At 38.1% G+C, this 23,550-nt stretch overlaps 1 protein-coding gene across 1 annotated transcript; it reads left to right on the forward strand.

The window, feature by feature from the left end:
* The first annotated feature begins 10,970 nt into the window (after positions 1-10,970).
* LOC135705443 (uncharacterized) lies at positions 10,971-23,338 on the forward strand. Its single transcript, XM_065227190.1, has 3 exons — positions 10,971-11,551; positions 22,274-22,677; positions 22,737-23,338. Exons 1-3 carry the CDS (start codon positions 11,313-11,315, stop codon positions 23,300-23,302), a joined length of 1,209 nt encoding a protein of 402 aa, XP_065083262.1. The 5' UTR covers positions 10,971-11,312; the 3' UTR covers positions 23,303-23,338.
* The last annotated feature ends 212 nt before the right edge of the window (positions 23,339-23,550 follow it).

Consider the following 23,550-nt stretch of genomic DNA (forward strand, 5'->3'; position numbering starts at 1 on the left):
TTGCATCGAAACTGAGAAATGCGTTGCGCTGAACACGTTCCACTATCCTGGTGTTGAATATCATACATCACGTTTCACAGGAAAATACTATAAACGTAATTAATGTGTTGTAATAAAATAAACAAATCATTATCATTGACTTTTGAAACTATATATTCAAATCACTACAGTTTTTTTCGTTGAATTAAGTATTACGCATTTCGCTCAGGCCAAGACAAATAAAACTAGACCATTTTGAATGTAATATTTCGTTACATTTTACAATAGTTACAACATATCGATATACTAGCGGTAATAGAACTTAGATAATTGTTAATTTAATGATCATGACCCAGGCGAAAAAACTGCGACATTATTTTTAGCGCATGAGTCTGCTATGTTGTGAAATGCGCAACATCATCAATAATTAAACATACCTAGATAGAGCTGGAATTAGCGCGTAACAACCTTTGTAACCAATCTCTCGTTGATTTCTAGGAATTCAAGGGACGCTTACACAAACCAACATATCAATCGCAGAGGGAAAGTCTTCCCCTACTCGATGGTGATGTCAATTTGTCAGGGAAAGCCATAGCTTTCGAGAAATCATCGAGAGAAGTAATTGTTTACAAAAACTGTTACGCCCTAATTCCAGCTCTATCTAGATACATACAATTCAATCTAAGTGTTTGTTTCTTCATACGTGAAGTTTACGATTTTCAGAGCTGGGAGGAAATGCTATACTAACATCAACATGAAGCTTTAGTGCGATAATTTATCAGCTAGAGAAAGTTCTGAAGATGATAGATTGATAGTTCCGATAATTCTAAAGAAAAACAAGGGAAATCTAGAAAAGTGTTGCAAGACAATTGTAAAGGTGGATGCATAGCTAGTTCTGAAGAGACTATTATGGGGATTACGAATAGAATTACAGAGAACTCTAAAGCAAATCGTAAGAAATTGGGGGGTGGGGGGAGGGGGTAGGTAATTTGGAGGAGATTTCAATGTAAATTAATCCTACAGCAAACTTTATGATGATAGGACAACAATCCTGAAACTACGTCTAAAGATCACGGCTGAAATCTCTTAAATTTTGATCAATCAATGAACCAAACAGAAATGCTGAGGAGTGCTGCAAGGGGATAATTAAAAAAATCTAACTCATAATATAGGTCAAACACATTCGTTCAAGAATTTTGAGCAAGTTTGAAGATAGCTTCAATAAAATTCCTTACAAATGTTGAGGGAATTTCATGGAGTTTCCAGGAGAGTTTGGCAGAAAATTTAGAGCATATTTCCAAAGAAATTCTGAGTAGTGTTCCAGGAGAATCTGACGAAATTATCAAGGAAATTCTAAGGATAGTTTCAAGAAAATTCTAAGGAAAATTCGGATGGCATTCTGAGGTGAAATCCAAGGACATTTTTAGAGAATGCTTTTGAAAGTACAAATAATCAAATAATATTCCAAGCGAACTGTAAAGATAATTAAGGAGAGAAATTAAAGCAAATTCTTGCGAGAACGACTAAGTATACGACGATAAATGCAGAGTAAATTTCAAGAGATCTCTGTAGTGAATTAGTCAAGTGTTCTGCACAGAATTATGAGACTTTTATATAGAAAACTTTTAGGGAATACCGGACACAATCATAAGATTATTAAGGGTGGTCCTGAAAATAAAACTTATAAGACATTTTGGAATGATCCTAATGAAAATCTTGGAAAATTTTCAAAAATATCCTGGTCTTAGAAAACTGTTGAATATTACGGACCAGCAATATCAGAAAAGAGTAACGGTAAAGTATGTGACATTTCAAATAAGAATAAAATCCTCTATGGACGAGCATTTAATATTCCAGTTATAGAGAGATGTTCATGCCTTTAAAATTAACGTTTCACACACCCACAGTCCCTTCGCTAAAAATTAATTGGAACTAAAAACTCATAAAAACCGCGCAAACTTCAATTGATAGGTTGCTTATTAGACTGACACGAAATTTGAAATTTTCACACCACAGCACTTAGACGGTTCTAAATCGTGTCTTGATTAGCCTCTCAAAATTTGAACTTGTTTGTTTGGAAACTGACTGTACTGGAACATTGGAAGTTTGTATGGGAATAACTATGGGAAAAAATCCATACCTTTTGTTCATTGCCTTCTAAACTTTTTCTACATTGCTCTGATCTTTTTTCAATCAAACGACTAATAAAATAGTTATTAACCGACAAGCAGAACTATACATATTTTTGTAGATGAATATGGGAATTATAATGAATAATTCTCGAAGAAAATATCAAACCAATATCAAGATTTACTATTAAAAATGGTAGCTAGCTTTTCAGCTTCTGCATAGATCAATAAAGATCTTGTCACCCAGATCCCGAATGCCCACCCTAGTGAATTGCAGTACGTAGATATAACCACAATGTGAACTATACATTTCGTAAACACCGGCTTTTCTCATGGCTTTTATTGGGTCATTTGTTGGTTCTGACAACGACTTCAGCTGATTATTTCTGTTACTGAATAATAAATCTAGGCCAAAACTCCTCGAATTCGAACTCAACAGTTTAGTAAATGTGTCTGTTAACATTCACGACTACTCGTTCCCAAATATTCCCCCTTATTCTGCGAGTCACGTGACTCTCTCTCACCGGTGAGGTGACAATAGTCACCTCACCGGTGAGAGAGAGTCACGTGACTCGCAGAATAAGGGGGATTATGTCACTGGTGTAAGAGTTATCATAGTCCGTCTCAAATGGTCCCTCGATGTATTTTATCGATTATTGCTTGTATTATACTATACTATGATAGTTCTGTCTTGATACACATTGAGGCTAGCTGTTTTTTTCAAAAATATGAGCCATTTCCTTCGAATTCCTTATATCTCCAAGAGGAAAAGTTTGCATCCTGTGAATCATGGATTTTTATGAGAGTGGTTTGAAGAGCTTGAATTTGGATTTTTATGAGAGTGGTTTGAAGAGCTTGAAATTACTCGCTTGGTGTTTGTTGGTTTCCTATAGATTTCGAAATGACGTGTCCATGACAATGAGGAGATCTAAGAAAGGTAGTTTGCAATCTTCCACTTCTTCGTGAGTGTACTTGATATCCTTGTAAGTAGGGTAGAGCACTACTTCGTCGTAATCGCCCATTTCCGTTCTATCGATCAGAAAAGATCAATCATATCAATGATTTCACCATGCACAAATCAATAATAGGTTTGTTCAGATGCGTTACTTCATTAGCTACAACATAAATCCTATTAGAGCGCATTGCATGAATATTTACGCTCATTGTTGTCAAAACAAAAGAAGCGCTCCTAGCGAATCACGTTTTTGTACGTTTATCCGAAGGACGAAGAAAATGTAATGGCGTTTCAATGCGTTAGGACGGAATTGAATCTCTTGGATGGATTTAGAATCAAGAAGCAGTATTACATTTTAAACAATATTTCAACAATTTGTGACTCTTTATCAAATCCATGGAAAGGTTAATCTATTTAGAAGTTATCTTTGAGAGAAATTTTAAATTTTTTGTTCAAACCCGTTCAAAAAAAGAGGTAAAGCGTGAGCTGTGCTTAGTAGGACGGAAATTAGATCAAAACTCCTACTCGTGTAACATTTGAAAAGGGCCTATCCTCGTTGATCGATTATCGATGATGTTAGCTTGTGCCTGAAACAACACGATGGAAAATGCATTTGCAGTCGTGTTATTCGCGAAAGAGAAAATCGATGAAGAGAATCGATCAACAATGATAGGCCCGTTTCTCGTGTTACGCGAGTAATACTGTTTATGGCCTCTCAAATTGTTTAGCAAATCCTCCTATATATATATATACCTACATCATTATTCTTGTCTATTTGATATATGTTTCACATCGAAGATGCGTCACACATATCAAAACGGCCGGCCTACTGTGCAGCATTTAAGGGGCAAGATGATTCAGAAACATGGGGCGATGCTTCAGAATCCAATAAATAGATGAAACGTGGACATCTCGTACCGTACGTTCCGATTTTGGTAATTATATGATTGGTTGTCGTTGGAAGCATCAAAGCTAGAAAGATTAAGTGATACTCCATTTTCTTCTGACGGTTGGGGCATGAGCACTAACTCTTGTCCTAGCCTTTTGGCTATAGCACCATTACTCGCTTTCTGAAAAGAGAAGAGGGAAATGAAAAGGAGAAGGACAAGTGAAAAGGATTATGTGAAATCTATGAGCATAAAAAATATTTTTGATTTGAAAGAAATGCCATGGTCACTACCCAAGTCTTGTCACTATTATCAAGTCATAAAAAGTAACAAGGACTAAAATGTGATCCTTTGATTACTGGAAAATCCTGATTCCCTAGTTTGAATTTGTTACGACTAGGGTTCGGTGGTAGATCTTATACCAGTAGCGCACCACAAAAAGGTGATCTCCCAACGTTACTGGTTTGAAAAGATACAAATTTACAAAATGGAACGAACTCACCATGTTTAGCCAATTGTGTTGATGTAGGAGTCCAAATTGTAGACGAATCTTGACGAAGATCAACATGAACTAGTCCGGTTTATGGTAGTTGCGCGGAATGTCTTCCTTCGATTTGAGATAAACAAATGTTCGGATGTATGTAGTCGATTCTTGATGTGCATTGGCAAGCCTTTTCGTGGTCAATAGTCAGGTTCAACGCTGCGACTCAACGAATGATGGAACTAATAATGGGACGAATGATGTGACGCCTCGTGGAGGTTCAACTTGGCCTCGCAATAGCTTCTCACCGGCAAATAATAGGAGATTAGAAATTGTCTCCTGTGTCTGGGTCATGGCCAGATCAGCAACCGATAATAGATAATAAAAAAAAAACACCACGGAAAAACAAACGTCAGGTTCGAACACACGCACAGCCTACTCTCTGGCCCAGTGCAACGCTTCGTATTCTTTAAATTTTTGGAAACCTCAGACTTCTTTTTGAGAAGATATACGAGTGCGAAGTACGTATAATCGTCAATAAAAGAAACGAAGTACCTAGAACCATTCCAAGCTACCGGTGTGATGGGACCACACACATCGGAGTGAATTCGTTCCAAAGGTCTTGAAGCAAGGACTCTTGTGCCCGTGAATGGATCTCGGCAGTACTTTCCGAGAACACAAACATCACAAAAATCCTATTTACTTGGTACTTCTGGAATTCCTGTTACCATATTATGCTTTACGAGTGCCTGCAGGTTCTTGCTTCCCAAATGACCAAAATGACGATGTCATAGATTAACGCTCACAGTTCCACACATGTTGACCACCGCAGTATTCGTTAGCAAATCGATTTCGTAAAAATCACCACGCATTGGACATCTTCCTATCAGTTCAATTACGGTTTTGGATCGAAGCTTCCAATTTCTTGAAGTTAAGGTTTGCTTTCGCCATCTTCTACACGGATAACAAATTCGCTCGAAATTCGGGCACGTACAGAACAGCCTTGAGAGTTACTTGAACACCTTCCTTGTTAACGCCCGTAATAGTACCTTGGTGCCGAGAAATAAGTGATTGAGGCGAAAGACAGCCACGGGATGCTTCAATTTCTTGAGTTCAGCAAAACAGTGGTTCACGTTGACAAGATGATCCGTAGCCCCAGAGTCTAACTTGAAAGATACTACGTCTTCATCTTTCTTGAAGGCCACCATCTTACCACCACAAGCAGCATTAGCTTCCGCCTTTATCTCCACACGAAAATCCTTTGCCTTGTGATTTTTTCATGCTTCTGTTTCAACCCTGACTGGCGAGAATCTGATACCCGGTCGATTTTCTTCAATTCTTCAGCAAGAAGGCGCTCTCAAACAATAGCCAGTTTCAGGTTTTCTTCTCCAAGAATTTCCGGTAACGAGGGGATCGAACGACTCGGGAAGAGTCACAAAGAGCTGAGATACGACATCATTTTCTTATACCTTCGCTCCGGCCAAATTTAGTTGTCGTACCAGGTCGTCGAAAGTCTCCATGTGATTTCTCATCGACAAACCTTCAACCAACTTCAGCTTCGTAAGCTGCTTCCTGACCAGAGTTTGAGATGAAACGGACTTCTTCGCGTATACGGTTTCTAAGCTTCTCCAAATGTCCTTAGATGTTTCCTTGTCCCTTACGAGATTCAGGAAATCGTCATGGATGAAAGAGATCAGCAGATACGCAGCTTTTCTGTCCTTCTCTTGGAACTTCGTCAATTCAGCTGCTACCGCCGGTGGATCCTTCTTGATAGCATCCAGCAGATCTACAGACTTCAAGTACATCTCCACCCTAAATCGCCAATTGTCATATCCGGTGCCCGAGAACAGTGGTATCCCGTGGACCGATTCCTTGCACGAGTTTAACGGAAAATCTCATCATTCTCGAAGGACCATAAAGTATAAAAGTGACGATAATAAAATGAAAAAAAAAAAAAATCAGATCTCAACATCTATCACTAAAACGTTAAACCTCCGAATTCGATAGCAAAGATGCCAAAATCAAAAAATATATTCCTTAAAGAGATTTTCAGCCTCGGGCTGATTCATCTCTCCTACCACAAAAGAGAGGTTTCCAAATATGAGTTTCTTAACTCGCTGGTTTAACCTTAGTTCAAGCGTAGCACTATTTTATTTGTCTCTCAAATTCTGGTGGAATTGAATTAAATTACCTTGAGGAATTAAATTCAGCAATAATTTTGCTAGGTTTTGCCATATAGGGGAAATGGCTCTAATGTTGACCTATGGATCTAAGATTGGGCCCATCGCTAGAAATCTGCTATTTATCAATTTTATCTAGAGGAACGCTTCATTGGGACGGTACTAATGGATATTTTTGGTCGCTATTAAAAATTTAGTCGATTGCTGAATTTATGGATGGACGTATATGAGGGGGATTTAGACCGACATTACATACATTTCCCCTATCACATAAATACCGTTTGACCGTGATAAATCGCACAGCAAAAAATAATTTTAATATCACATCGAAGTGGATGCACTTCAATCATGTCGAAAATGTGGTGTAATATTACTTGCCAAAAAGGACAAAATTATCATTAATACAGTGGATGAACTGACATGACGCTGCTTTTACTGCACACTACGAAAAATACATGTTAATTTCAGTGCCCTGAGACCGACACATGCTAGCGTAGCAGTTCCATTTCAAACTACGATTTTTTTTTTAATTTTTTAATCATCCTTCTACGATTATGTTGAAACTTTGCACAGTTGTTTGTTATTATCCAACATGCCATTTTACATATATGGTTCCCTAGTTTTGTACACGACTAACACTTGAAAAGAACTTATGCAAAAATGATACGCATCAATAGAAAAACATATATCTTGCGTATTGTGTTTGATTGAGATGGTGTCTTAGAAGAAGTTGCGAACAAGTATTGTGCTTTTCAAGAAAAAATATACACTGTAAAAAAATATTTTTTTTTTACAAAAAAAAAATCAAAATTATCAAAAAAAAAAGTAACATTACTCAAATTGCATATTTTTTTAAATTTTTTTTTTATATTTATTTTATAGTTTAGGTAAAGTATTACCTACTGACTTTATGCATTTGCTGGGCAAATCATAAACAAAAAAGTTATGAATTATTGATAAAATAAGTATTTTCCAAAATACTACCAATAGTTATCGAATATCTTTGAAATAGTATTAATATTAAAACACATTAAATTTACAACAAAAAAGCTCATAATGCTTAAATTGCCCAAAGTTGTTATTTTCGAGATACTCGTAGGTTAAAATTCACTTATCGCATAATTTGAGAAATTTTCACTCTTTTGAGATGTTATTCGTGAGTGTCCAATCTTGAAAGTATTTTTAACAAAAAGCCCAATTAATTTCCTTAAACTTTGCTGTTCACAGTTTTTTAATCATACGCATGAGTTAAGATATAATTAAGCCCTTTTCAAGTGTAAGTCGTGTGCAAAACTAGGGAACCATATATGTAAAATGGCATGTTGGGCAATAACAAACAACTGAGCAAAGTTTCATCATAATCGTAGAAGGTCGATCCGAAACGATTTGCGAATCTGTGTGGAACTGCTCAGCGGCCCTTTTGACATAAGAATCAGTTGAAAGGGACGAGAAAATCAATTCAAGCAAACACACTTTTCGTCGAGTTGCATATATTTAATTTTACATGCCATGTTTGTTTACGTTCCATGATTTACGTCAAACCTGAATTACGTCTCATTTAAAAATAGTAATTTCTAAGTGTGTGCAGTTATTTATTGTTGTGGCCATAAAAATTACATGAGCTTTTCGACATGATTGAAGTGCATCCTCTTGGATGTAATATTAAAATTTATTTTTGCTGTGTATCTAACTTTTGTTGTTGTAGTGGAAACGGGACTAGATGTTACAGGTAATCGTGAACATTCCACGGTTTATTTATGAATATTTAAAAATTTGACTTAATTACCCCAGGTACGAGATCTTTAAAATATAGAGAAGTGCATAACAAAAAGCATAAAATTTGTTGCAATTTTATGTAATGATAGCATACATCTTAATGCTGCGCACCATTTTATTGACTATGAAAATGCCACAAAGTATGAAGAGTTATTTATATCTCCGAAATAAAAAGATCCTGTACATGCCTAGCTGCACGCCGATCAAATATAGCTTATGGAACATAGTGGAACGAAACAGATAATCAAAACAAATACGCCAAACATATGCTCTAAAGCACTTTCTTCGGACCAGTTATTGATGTCTTCGAAAGTGTTTTGATTATCCTTTCACTATGTTTAGCACACTAAACGCAGCGGCTCTCAAACTTTCGTTCACTGCTACCCACTTTTACGCATTCCATAAACTCGCGATCTACCAAATTTAAAGACTGATGTTGTAAGACCAACATTATTAAAAAAACACTAAAACGCCTGCCAATAAACCTTTAAAATTCATGAATTAGAACGTCAAAATATATTATATTCTGTTTTTAGGCGATTTTTTTTTTCGATTTTGTTCTTTTTTAGGATGAGTATAACCTTTTCTCTTGTACCATATTTTACTTTTATTTTTTTTCTGATTTTTTTTTTTAATTAAGTTGCTTTAAATTTGACTGCGATTCGAGATCACACTAATAAAAATAACGGATGTTATGCTAAGAATCAACAAAACAGTTAAAAATTGGTAAACAAGGTCTGACTACACGAAAGTAGCTACCAAATTCGGGTCATTATGAAACGCTGATCTCAGAAATTACCTCAAAATGTCAAAACGGCATGAAAATCTTCAAATGAGTTTGAAAACGCCATGATTACCATAAAACGTCTGGAAACATAGGAAATTACTTATTACCACCAAATAACCAAGAATTGCCAAAAATGACTCCAAAACGCCAAGAAATGGCATATGAAACCGAAAATAGCCAAAAAGTTCATAAGCCACAGAATTACAGACCTATGAGCCTAATATAGACCAAAAGCCTTAAAAGCACCAACACATATTAGAATCACCAACATTTCAAAACGGCAAAAATAGACATAGCATTTCAAAAATGACGGAAACACCAAAATTGATAAGAGAAATAACTTTAATAACATCAAAATAGCTGTTCAAACACAAAAACGTCCTACAGTCACCAATATTACCTAGATCCATCAAAAAAGATTCCTAAATATGGCTTTAGGAAAGATGGCTCCAGAAATGACCTAGCGCTGGAATAGCGTTGAAACTTATCTTGAAAACGTCCAAATGGTCCAACAACCAACCCAAGTAACAATTATTCTTCTATGATGGTTCTGTAGACCATGATTTAGGATTGCAGAATGGTATAAACCTCTGTAAAGCTTGAAATGTCACAAGGTCAGAATCGCCAAAATGTTTTCAAAGCACCCAAAATCGTCTTAGAGTTAGAATTATAAATTCAGAATAATTTTTCATAAAAACAAAATAGAAAATTTGAAGTCTGAAACCCACCCACAGATTGAGAAACGCTACACTAAAGTATCATAATACACCAATAAAAAGTTTGAACACTCGTAAAAACCAATTCACACTTCAACGAAAAGCTACTAATGACGGTAAAACATTTTCTGTGTCGATTTAAATAAACAATTTAAATAGCTATTCATTTATCTTACGGTGTCAAGCTCGCGAAAATAATTTATTGACTTTCCAACTCAAGTGTGTCATCCCTCGCCCGTTCCAGCAGCGGTACAAAAGACATTTATTCGTGCGAACTCATGCAGGTCAATTCACGCAATTTATTGACTGGAAAATCCCAGATTTACGTTTTTGGTGACACTGATGATGGTTAGTTGACTTTGTCCCACAGGACCATTTACAGCAGTGAAACATCGCTTCCGAAGATACGATTAAAACAATCAATCAATTACATAGGTAGTTTATCGAGGAAAGCACATGTCTATTCAAATCGAAAGAAAGTGTTTTTTTTTTCACCAAAACATTCGATGCAAATTTTATCTCTTCTGTGGACCTTTCTTCCACTCTCTCTCTCATCTCAACATCTCCGATTTCGTACGAGAGGGTCGAATGGTCATTCGATTAGGTGATCGTGCATGTATGACGATCACCAGGGGCGTGTGTAGACAAGTAGTATGCTGCTCTCAATTCTCCATGAAAGTCCTGCATACACTAACGGTCCGGGCAAAACCTCTTTAGCTCCCCCGGAGGAGGTGGCACACAGGATCGGTTGAACCACAGCCACATGCATTTCGCCAAACCGCTCTTGCAGACGCGTACGATCGATTGAGCAGTGAACACGCGCGAGCCTAGTTTTCACGCTCAACGGCTTTTTTGAGACTCAACACTTGGTTCGTTTCCGAAACGGATGTAGGTACCTCACCTACGAACCTGTTCAACCACTCACAGCAGCAAGGTGCAAGTGTTCCAAATAACGGCAGTGTCAACGTGAATGTGTCATCGAGATTAAGTAATTCCTACAACAGTAGTGTGGACAAGGTCTTTGATCCAAGTCATCCGAGTCGTCTAGCTGAGTGATTCCGGTTAGATCAGCGTGTGTGTTAAGTAACATAGAGTTGTCGGAACAGGCGATTGTCGGTCGCGGGTGGTGCGTCTGATGTACGCTCGTATCGACTAGTGTGTGAAGAGGTGGCGCCTAACCCTGCGGCAGCTTGATGGCAAATGAAAGTGACATGAAGAGAAAAGTATGATGAGATAATATTGGAACTTGGTGACGAACTCGACACCAACAACAACAACGACAACGACGTCACTTATAGTGTTGTTAGTGTTATTATACACCTCAGTGAGTAGACAGCCAGAGGTGGTTTCTTTGCAGAAAACGAGCTTCAGGCACGAATCGGCGAAGAGAAATTTTCAAAGTGTTGAACCTTACGCGGAAATATGAGTGCAGGTGAAGGCGGCAGTGGGGTTGCGGTGCGCAAAATGAGGTTAACCTGTTGGCTGATGCTGTTGATGGTGGTTTGGATCGTCACGCTGCAGCAGTTGGTTGCAAGCGTCGATGGGATTTATGTGGTGGAGAAAGGTGGACGGAAATCCTTCGTCAAGCTTAGCCCAGCACAGTGGACCGAGCCGGAGCCAGATGGCATGTGGTCGTCTCTGCTGGAGGAGTATACTCTCGGGTAAGAGCGGATGTTTTGAGGCAACTCATTTGGAAATAAAATAGGATTAACAGTACACCGGTACATACGAATGCTTACTTAGGCGTTAGAATTGATATTTGGGGCGGTTATGATGGTGTGTATTTTATTGCTCAAGATTATTTTGTGTGGACAATGACGATGGATCGGGACTAAAACCAAAAATTAATCACTGATTTTATTTGACGAATGTAGGACCCGCCAGAGCCTAGGGGCCCCATAGCCTAGTCAGTAATGGCATGATATTACCAAGCCGGAGGCGGCGGGTTCGATTCCCAGTCCGGTCGAGGGAATCTTTCGGGTTGGAAATTTTCTCGACTTTCCTGTGCATAGAGTATCATTGTGCTTTTGCCACACAATATACAAATTCATGATTTGGTATTGGCATCGAAAGCTCTCAATTAACAACTGTGGAAGTGCATTTAGTAGAACACTAAGTTGAGAGCACGCAATAAGCTAATATGCACTAAGCAATAAGCTTGAAATGCAAAGAAGAAGAAGAAAAGGCCCAACATTACCCATACATCGTTGGTTCACGCAAAACAAATAGCCTATGGATCATTCCAGCTCAAGTTTACCAAAGGACGATTTTCACGTCGACTATGGCGGAACATTTTTCAACTTCTTCTACAAAAAAATGCAACTCAAAAATGATATGACATAGGGGAAATGGATGTAATGTCGACCTAAATGTCCCTAATTTGGGCCCATACATAAATTCAGTAATCGACTTAATTTTCAATAGCGACCAAAAGTATCTATTAGTACCGTCCCAATAACGCGTTCATTTAGATAAAATTGATAAATAGTAGATTTTTAGCGATGGGCCCAATCTTAGATCCATAGGCCATCATTAGAGCCATTTCCCCTACATAAATGTTTTTCAAGAGTGATTTGAAGAGAATTATGTGAGCTTTCATAAGAAAATGTCAAAACATAAAAATTATAATTCCCACACTAAAAAAAAAAAAAAACAATTTAAAAATTTAAAAATAATTTTTCACAAAAAATGTCATTTTGGAAAATTATGATTTTTTTTAAAAAGGCAAACTAATTATCTACAAGTCGTTCATCAATTCCAAGATGGGCACTTTTACAGGAAAAACATAATTTTAACAAAAAAAAATCGTGTTTGCACTGAATGAAATCTCAGTACATGAAACATCGTTGGTCTTCTAGAACGCTATTGAATATTTTTGGAATGGGTCAGCTGATTCCGGAAATATGACTGTAACATGTTCCGATGAAAACGGGTCTCGAGACTAGGAGTAACCTGAAACGTTCCGAACACGTTAACCGACTATCGAAACATATAAAAATCCGAAAATAAGATCATTGGTGGTCATATTTAAATTCCTGAGGGGACATGCTCCCGGCACCTATTTCCTAATCATGGGCTTTGGCCCATCCAATAAGATTTCAAAATCAAATCATCAAATCATAACGAGTATTCAGGACCATATTGACCCTATCTTGATATGTTCCGGGTGCACCCTGCGTTGTTTCGGTGTCTTAGATGGGACAAAAGAACATTTAATTTCATGAGAACTGAATATATTGGTCATATTGAGTTCCCACGCTCACATCCGTCGCAACCGGAGATATTCCGGTACCTTCGAGTAAGTCAAGACCGGACATGACCAAAACCCTTCACATTAAATTACGTGAGAATTTAAAATAAACATTTCTAGCAATTATATTTAATAGCAGGGACAAAATTAACCATGTTATTTAACCTAAACCATGATTTGAAAAACCTTGATGAACCACTTGGTTTCGTAAGGGACCGTCCGCGGTTTTCGTAAACTGGTGTAGTTTGCCACGTTTTTTTTGGCATGCTTCTAAGTTCTTCGCTAAGCTAGTTCTTGAACATTTATCCGTTGAGTGAACATCGGATCCATGTGCGTTTGTGTGTGTGTGTGTGTCATTCTCTACCCCTCACCAAGCTGGGAACTTTGGGCAAATAGAGCTGCTAATAATTTCATCAAATTTAATGCTCCGTAATGGCGCCCTTTATGTTGTGAAGATCAGTACTTTAAAAAAGGATAACTTTTGAATGAGCATCGGATTCTTGAAAACAATATTAATTTCTGTAGACCGTGATGAATGCACTACCCACCCGAGCAAAGTCGGCTAACAAAATGAAAGCAAATCGATATTAAAGTTTGCAGTTCCTATCACAATGAAAACTCATTTTGATTTCAATTTTCGCGACAAAAGTCTGATATCATATTGTGCTTTCATTATGTACTCAAGAATTTTTAAAAGAAGGCAACTTAACTTGAAGTTCTGCTGTTAACGTCTTGTTGACCACTTAATTTAAATTCATCTCTTTTTTTCGTGGGATTTGAACCACTGCGACCATTAAGCTGATCTATTGTGGTATACAGATAACTGTTCGACTTCGATTTATCTTTTTCAAATGATATCTAACGGGACAGTGTCCCGTAAGTAGCCCAATAAGTATGTTTAGTGATTTTTTATTTAAATTTAGTATTTTTTCCGTAATTCCTTTGTTTGGAGTAATAAACAATTTGGATTGCCTTGAAATATTCGTAGCAGCCCAATTTGACTGTATCATATTTCATATTGTCTTCCCATTTTTTCATTTCCATTTGTATTACACATTTAAATAGATACCCCACAGAAAGGTTCTGGTCCTATAAATTGGACACTTGAGCCTTGTCTAGCGAGTAAATCGGCTTTTCGTTTCCTTCGATTCCGCAATGGCCTGGTACCCAGTACAGATAAACCTGGTTTTTGACGGCCAGTTGCTTCAGAAGTATTATGCATTCCCACACCAGTTTTGATTGGCATGTGAAAGATTGTAGTGCATTCAATGCTGCCTGGCTATCTGAAAATATGCAGATCCGCGTGTGTCGATAATTCCTTTTTCGACAAATATATGCACACTCTAAGATAGCGTAAATTTCTGCAAGAAAAACAGTTGTCCATCTTCCCATTGGTATTGAAACGTTAAGCCCCGGGCCTGTGATTCCAGCTCCAGTGCTATCATTCATTTTTGAATCATCTGTGTGGAAAATTATTGATTCTGGTGGAATTATTGGCCCTCCTAATTCCCATATTTCGCGGTTAGCATTAACTACTTTATACGGTATATCTAGGTTTAACCTTTTTTCCCATCCAGTCTTCGTTCATTACTACTAATGGATTAATGAGCATTCGTGGCTTATCTTATTACCTACTCTAAGTGTAAGTTCCAATTAAGTTTATCATCCCAGATAATTTACGTTTGACGAGTATTTTATAATAGATCCACTAATTGACAAACTTTTGAGTGTTACTTGTCTTCTGCGAGTGAACGGGACCAAAACTGTTTTGGATGGGTTTATATTTAACCCTTCATTTTGGCACCACTAAAAAGTGCAGTTCAATGCAGATTGCACTCTAAATACCTGTGATGATGTGATCAAATTTTCCACGAACTACTATGACCACATCATCAGCAAACCCGATAACTTCGAAGCCTTCTTCCACTAGTTTATTGAGAAGATCATCAACAACAAGTGACCATAATAAGGGTGACAATACACCTCCTTGAGGACACCCCCTAGTGGCCTTTATTGTTATTGATGATTATCCCAAGTCAGTCGATACTTCTCTATTATTCAGCATTTTCATAATCCAAATTATAATGCAAGGATCAACGTTCCTTTCCATTGAGTGTTTTTTTTTATAGATTTGTAAGATGTATTATCAAAAACGCCCTCTACATCGAGAAATGCTACGAGAGCAATTTCTTTTTTGTCAAGAGTATTTTCTACTTTTGTAACCAGTTTATGTAAAGCTGTGACTGTAGTTTCGTTTGATTGATAAGCAAATTGAGATCTGTTAAGAGGGCTCGTTTGCAAATATTTTGATTTTATATACTTGTCTATTATCTTTTCCATGATTTTAAGCATGGTAGATGTAAGACTTATTGGTCTGAACGATTTTGGATTTGTTTTGTCTCTTTTTCCTGCTTTAGGAATAATGAAAACACGAATGTGGGTCCAAATTTTCGGTATATGACCAAGCACTAAACTAGCTTTAAAAATATTAGTTAAGGAATCAAGTAGTACTTCTCCACCTTTCTGAAGAAATGCAGGAAAGATACCATCTTTTCCAGGAGATTTGAATGATTCGAAGGAGTTCACTGCCCACTCAACCTTAGTTCGTGTGAAGATGGTATTAACTGCGGCTGAATTTACAGTCGTAGTCCCGGATGGCCTACAATTCTCTTCTGTAAATGAGTTTTCATCATTATTTCAAGGGTTTCTTTTGTATTAATAGTAAAATTACCATTTGTTTTTTTTAAATTTCCAAGACCATTTGAATGGCCCTTAGAAAGTACTTTTTGTAGTTTGGCTACATCTGGAGTTTTTCCCAATGTTTTCACAGTTCTCCAGGTTCTTCTGCGTGATTTCCTTAATTCTTTATTGTATGCTGTAAGGGCCTTTTTATATTGATCATACTGTCCAGAAACTTTTGCTCGATTGAAAAGTTTCAGAGTTGTTTTCTGTCGTTGAACTAACGGTTATTGTTTATTTGTTTTGTTTGACACATTTTAGGTCATTCGTGACTTGCGCGGGTGAGATTTGAGCTCAAGTCTTTCAGCGTGAGAAGCATTTACGTCAGACCCGTATTCAGTTAAACATTGTGAATTCAAAATCAGTAATCAAATTAATTTCATTTTCCATTTGAGTCAACAGCGTAAAATTTTGCTCTCATTTTTGCTGTGTTAACCGTCAAGTCAACCAAAATGAGATCAACTTGAGTAGGTATTTAAAATAAGTTACATCATAACATCAAATGTTGATTTCAATTCGATCTCCAGTTTTGCTCGTGCAAGCCTCAAGTTTAAATCTGAACGAATTTGGAACTAACGAATTTCAAACTAAAGCATGTATGGGGTTGTCAGCACCCTCTCAGGTTTCATGGAATGTTAATATTGCTGTGAAGACTTAGCTGACTAAGCAACATTGCATGCTTATTAAAGGGAAATAAAAAAAATAATAACCACCTTTTGAAAGCAGCAGAACTATTCTTTGTTTTACAACAAAAATATACGCTTACCCCTCAATTACGGATTACCCGGCGGCTGGAAGCGGTAAGTGCTCAACAAAATAGTGACTAAGAGACCAAATATTTTTAAACAAGTGACTAAAAAGTTATTTATGGTCAACCGGAAAGCAGAAATGTCTAAACAAAACACTACACTGCATACTGCCAATTTTACACTTCGCCAGTGCTCGATTGCAAACGCCAAACGTAACGAACAACTCCGGAGCCCAGAGTTTTCGATTTCAGAAAACACGCTTGCTGCTCGTAGGAATTTTCTTTGGGCGACTTATGAAAGATTATCATCTTACACGAGGAAGCTCTTATACGCTATTAGCATCTTCCACTTTAAAAGCGTTGATAGACGAGTGGTCAAAGCATTGGTCTCATAATGCCAACGTCTATGGTTCTATTCCAGTATGACCCCCTTCATTATTTTTGTCAACATTGTGTTTCATAAGGTACATCATGAAATACATTTCGGTTTCTTTATCTAAAAAGCATAACACAATCTTCAAAATCTTATAAACTCAAGGGATCATCTACCATGTTCATTAAAAATAAACAGAACGTGTTGGTGTTGCCTTCCACCCACTCTTGGCATTCTATTAACTAATTGAGCTGATTGTTTTAAGGCGATATAATAATGATAGCTTCTAATCTAAACTATGATAATGATAGTCATATCATAATCATAGTTTAGATATATGGGATGTTTACAGGATACAGGATATACATATTTTATACATATATGTTTTACATTCGGCTTGAATGCCCCCAATGAAATCTTTAAAAGTTACTTTTTGGTCAAGTACTAATTTAAGATATTTCACTTGACGTGACCAAGAAATTGGAACTCCGTTCATAGTGACCATCTAGAAGCAGATAGCACACACGGAATTTATTTCAAGACCAACAATTGAAAAGGCCTCAACTCCATTTTGTAAACAATCCTTGCAAGGCCATTTTATCGCGAACCGAAGCCAACCAACGCAAACCAACAAAATGAACAGGCAGGAGAAATTCTCCTCTACCTGATTGTGTTTTAGGTTTGCGAACGTAGGTTTAGGTTCACGAGAAAATGGTCTTACAAGGTTTGTTTACAAAATGGAGTTGAGCCCTTTTCAATTGTTGGTCTTGATTTTATAGCTTGTTCTTCTTATCATGAAAATTTGTGCCATTGAAATCAAAGCAAAATAGGCGTAGCAAAATAGCCTGTTTTGCTTTGAGCGTGTAGTGATTGTTTGAGATTGTCTAGTGTGCAGTGAGAAAATGTACTTTTCTGTTCTGTATTTTATTATGCCACTGCATATTTTGACAGAAAACTTGGTAAATGGTGTCTTTCAATATTAATTTGTGTATATTCAATGAATGAAAGCAAGACCATGCTGGAGGTGGCTGGGTTCGATTCCCGGTACGGGTTACTAATTTTTCTGGTTGGAAAATTTGAACTTCTGTAACGTGCCAGTGCGGTGTTACTCCCAGCACTAATGAGACCCCCGTCTCCAAGCCTCAGGGTCGGCACACGCTCGTGACAATTCCGCGAACCAAGAAAACACTTAAAGTTCGCTCAAGACAAACTCCCACTTTATTCGCTTTTGTTAATTTTCACTTCCTTCACGGCCGGTCTAGACTCTGACGTCTCCCACTTCCTTAGTTGACTTCTCCTACCTTGTGCTAGCGCTACTCTTCGCATTTTCTTTGGGGCCCCTTCACCTGCCACAGCCGTCGTCGTCGTTCCTCTCCTTCCTCTGGTACCTCGTCACCTTCTTGGGTCAGGGGTGGACGCCTCTAACTGTCCCGTACGCCTCTCGAGTATGGTGACGGACTCGAGGCTTCAACGAACTACAAGGGTAAGTTGGCTTGCCTGCATTGGCGGCGCACACTGTAGTTGTGGGATCAGGTTAACGATCTACGATTCGGCGATCGACTCCGGAAAAATACGTTAAATAAGTAAACGTTGCGGTAAAACCGCGAGGTCCTGTGGGTGCGATGGAGAATTTGAAATGGCGGTTATCGATTGAAAGGTTCTCACTAGACAACGGTTTGTACGTGGCAACTTCCTCTGCAACTCCTTTAAACTTTAAATTTAGCTCACTTTAGTTTTCACAATCAAACTATAGATTTTTAGCTCTGACTTTCGCTGTGTCCGTTGTCTTTAATGATCACCAGGCTTATGACTGTGCCTCTTGGTGAACGATGACCCCGAACCGTGACCGTTGAACCGTCGTACGTGCCACGAATTCTCCACGCAATGGCCCCCATTACGCCACCCCTATGGACGTCCATACAATTTATAGGGAAGTGTCTCCTACTGGCTGCGTTCGTGGGGATTCTGGAACGTTTTACCTTTAAACATTTTCTTGGAATTTAATAACCTAATATACGAAAACACGCGATAAATCTCACCAATCTTGGACGCAACACTTACACTTGTTATACTTCCTTGGGCATAGAGTATGATTGTACTTGCCACACAATTATACTAATGCAAAAATGGTGCAGGCATCTAGTAGACCACTAAGTTGAGAGCACGCAATAAGCTTGAAATGCGAAGAAGAAGAAGAAGAAGAAGAAGAAGAAGAAGGAAGGAAGAAATCTTCCATTTTTGTAAATAAGAAGAGAAAATATCTTAACTTTTCTACAGTCTGTTGCAAATAACACGAACACTTCTTCTTTTAGCGAAAATGCCTGTGTCATCGGCAACCCTGAGCTAACTCAGGAAGGTCCGAAATGAAAATGTTATACAATATAGGCCCAAGAATGCTACCTTGAGGAACTCCTGCTCGAACAGTCGTTCAGGTTTCTGTCAGTTGTCAATTTCGTAATATAGAGTGCAAAATTAAACTTTTTCAATTTAGCAATCAAACCTTCATGCAAAACATTGTCGAATGCTTTTTCTATGTCTAGAATAGCAATCCAGTGGAGCAGCCTTCAGATTAAATTGGTACCTCTTAAGAGTTGACGATTAGTTGAATGTCCATTGCGAAATCTAAACTGCTCATCTGCAAAAATTGAGTTCGTATTGATGTAATCATCATTCTATTCAAAAGATTTTTTTTTCAAAAAGCTAACTTATTAGACGGTAGCTAGAAGCTTCAGCTGGATTTTTATCCAGCTTCAAAATTGAAACAACTTTTGCATTTTTCCATTTATCAGGAAAGTATGCCAAATGAAAACATCTGCCAAACAATTTTACCAAGAAATACAAGGTACTCTCTGGAAGTTTTTGATGGGTGTTCCGTCCGTGGGAACGAACTAGGCGGAATGTAACAATTAGATGGGAGAAGGCCAAAGCTAGAGGGTAAGAATCCCTCGCTGGGTGCTTTGCCTTCTGTTGACACTCCGTCTTCTTGAAGCCGAGACACGTTACGACTTTTGCTAGAATTTTTTTAATACTTCGAAATTCTTGGGACTGCGATACTTTGTACATTATTTTCCAAAGTTTAGTTCCTCGAGCAGAGAATCGCTTTTTAATTTGGTTTTGCAAATCCCGCCAGATAATTTTCATGGGAGGTTCGCGGGTTCTTTGATAATGCCGCCTACAGACATTTTTCAGACGGATCAAGAGCTGAAGATCGTCATCTAATATAATTTAATCAAATTTAACCTCGCATTTTAGCACTGAGGCAGCTCTTGCTACAACTTTAAAAGTAGTCAGAGATTCAAGAGCATAAATGGTTTGCAAAGAAATATTTGGATCGAAGTTATATTCCATAAATGTTCGATATTGCTCCCAATCAATCAGCTCTATGATAATTGAAGGTAGAGCTTTTGGGATTAAAAATTATTTCTTAGGATATTTCAAAAGTTACTGGATGGTGATCAGAACCAAAGTCAGCATGGGTAATCAATTGGCTTCAAATATGACATGAATCAGTTAACACCAAATCAATAGTTGAGGGATTTCTTGCTGAAGAAAAGCATGTTGCGTACGGATATTGAATAGTATAATAATCTGCAGAATAATCATCAAACAGAATATTACCATTGGAATTACTTTAAGCCCTTGTGCAAATTCTTTTGCTGGACTACGCATTGGAATGGCGAATAGGTATCTTTAGACGTAAGTTGTCCGCATTTTGTTTCAACATACATTCCCAAAGTTTCCAAAACTTTGGTTTCAAATGATGAAATAATTTGATATTTGGTACGTCTATTAACAATGGTGGCAACGGCACCACCAGCAGACGGTCTCCGTCCCTTTTAACATTATGGCCAGGTTTAAGAAACGTTTCAGTTATAACGGCGATATGCACATTGTGAACTCTCAAAAAGTTAAATAGCTCGTCTTTATTATATTTAAGAGATCAAGAATTTCAATTCAAAATATTTAATGATTTAAAATCTATTACTGAATTTAAAAGCCATGGAGATATTGGTTGCAATATTGTTGAATTGCAACAAACAAGATGTTAGTTTTAAGCATATCAGGAATCATGTCGATTAATACTTTCTATAAGTCAAAATCATCAAAATTTCTGTTAGAATTATGTTGGTTTGAATATTGATTTCGATTTTTATCAGCTGGAATAGCAACATAGGTAGCCTAACATTGTTAGGATGAAGATTTTGAAGTGGGGTAGCTGTTTGGAGCATAAAGATAGCTTTTTCTAAGACCTTAAGGTTGTTTAGTTTACTATGCTTGAAGTGAACTAAATAAACATAATTAGAAATCCCGTTGTACGGATCGCTATGACGTTATTTCATTTTCATTTTCATTACTTGGACAGGCTCAACTACACGTAATTTTGCCTATTCATCTTTGATCTGATCCAGGGATTCACCACTAGGCAGACCTTTCAAGACAACCTTGAACAGACGTTCAGTGTTGGTGTCGTTAGTATGTAAAACAATTAGTAAGATACTTGAGAAGAAGTTTGCATCCGTCTAAGGTTTAAGCCAATACACGACAATCACCCCGACGGCCAATATGCAGTGAAAACTTAAATTTAACGAAGTTCAAAAATTCCGTGCGAAGAGCATGGAAATCGGAAATGGTTATCACTATAGGGAGGACCTCTACTTGGCATCTTGGCAGCCGGGAATGTTTAATGAACTTTACCTGGATGATGGATCGTTATCATCCGTGACCATATCAAATTGATTGCTCAAATAAATTTCATCAAAACGGGGATGAAAAGATTGCCCTTTTCTTTTGCGTTTAGGTGCCATGGCGGCACAAGAAAGTTTCTCCAAATCGACTTCCAAGCAGATTACTGTAAGAATCCGAAGGATCGAAGAGGAATTTTCGAAATCGATATCCAAGCAGGATTAACTCGGGTAGGGTCCAAACAAGGATCGAAGGGGAATAGAATCGAACAAGGTAGAAAATTTACAGGTATTATTTAGCACTGAAAAGGGCTGTTTAAATTTGGTGTAGCTTTAGGTAGCAGTAACACTTCCTTTAGCAAAAAGCAAATAGATCCGCACGGGAAGAGATCACGATGCGGAATGGTGGTGTAGGTTTATTTTAGTAACCAAGAGAGGACCGAATTGATGTAAAAAATTGGTTTATTTGAATCAATAATGAACTTAAAGTGCATATGCAATTTCACTCACTCTTGGAAAACATTTTTATATGGCTTATAATTTCTGAGTTAATTCATTTCTAACGGGTCATTTAACTCTCATCCCACCCAGACTGAACTCCTCCGTCCGGCAGTCCCGAGCAATGCAGGCGTCGGCCGTCGGCATCAGCCAAGCCCACCAGTACATCCCGACGTCCAGTTTCTACATCAACAAACGCATGGGAGAGGCCGTCGAAATGGGAACCCCCACGGCAAAGGTTATAGGGCCATCGGGATATGCCGAGAACCAGCTGACACCTCCCTCCGCGCAAAGTTCATTCACACCGATGCGACAATCTTTCGGCGGTGCAAGCCCCACCGAACTGCTGTCTTCGCCTCGTGAGGTGTCCGAAACGGACCTGTATCTGCTGGGTGCGATAGAGAAGCTGGTCTACCGAGTGGACTACATGGAAAATCGATTAAGGCGGGCGGAGCAAATCATTTACTACCTGATGGCGGGGAACAATCAGAAAATTGGTGAGGTAATGCGTTAGATGGCTGGGGTGTGGTTTTAACGAATTCCTTATTTTTTTCAGACTCTTGTCCGGATAACTTTACCCGTGTGCATGACATCTGCTACCACTTTGGCGTCGATCGAGGTTTGAACTGGAAGTCAGCCAGTACGTTGTGCAAATCCTACGGGGGACATCTAGCGGAATTTGAAACTAGCATCGAGTTTCAGGATGTAGTAGCGTACATTTTGAACCATCAATTGAATCGGGGTAAGGAATTCTGGTTGGGGGGACTTAATCCAGGACTGTTGTGGATTTGGACTCAATCCGCCAAACCGGTGAACCCCAACACGAACCTAACGTCCATGTCATCGGGTGCTAAGGCCGGGACGTCAACAACTACGGTTCAACCGGATACGAAGAGGGAGGGTAATAAGATTGTGAACAACAAACCGCAGAAGCAAAGCGAACCAACCCTGGAGATTACTGGTACTGGCCGTTGTCTTAAGTTGTCCTACAACGGTGCGTTGTATACATACGGATACTCCGGACAGGATTGTTCAAACCGGTACAACTACATTTGCGAGCTTAAGAACAAGGCTCTGGATAACGAAATAAGACGCATATCGAAGGAGTTGCAGTTTGATTAGAAGCTGTATCTTCCAGAACTTAGATGTGTAAGAATAATTTATTGAATGTTAATTTATTAGCTCCGCAGACAGAGTATTAAAGGAATCGATCTATTTTAAAATCATTTTCGAAATAAATACTAGAGAACAGCCGAGTCCGACGATAGATAATCCCACGGTGGAGAGATACAGGATGCGATCCGTAGGTCCACCCTTCAACCAAACCGGAAGGCCGTCATTGAGCTGGAACTTGGCTTGCGTGTTTTTGA

Source organism: Ochlerotatus camptorhynchus, unplaced genomic scaffold (genome assembly GCF_037179485.1).
Source record: "Ochlerotatus camptorhynchus isolate MF236.1 unplaced genomic scaffold, CSIRO-AGI_Acam_v1.1 ptg000267l, whole genome shotgun sequence".
NCBI classification, from domain to species: domain Eukaryota; kingdom Metazoa; phylum Arthropoda; class Insecta; order Diptera; family Culicidae; genus Ochlerotatus; species Ochlerotatus camptorhynchus.

Excerpts from the sequence above, each read along its gene's own strand:
- LOC135705443 (XM_065227190.1), top strand. The coding sequence starts at position 11,313 with ATGAGTGCAGGTGAAGGCGGCAGTGGGGTTGCGGTGCGCAAAATGAGG. Across the intron at positions 11,552-22,273 it reads CTGGAGGAGTATACTCTCGG|ACTGAACTCCTCCGTCCGGC; the intron begins GTAAGAGCGGAT and ends CATCCCACCCAG. Across the intron at positions 22,678-22,736 it reads GGGGAACAATCAGAAAATTG|ACTCTTGTCCGGATAACTTT; the intron begins GTGAGGTAATGC and ends TATTTTTTTCAG.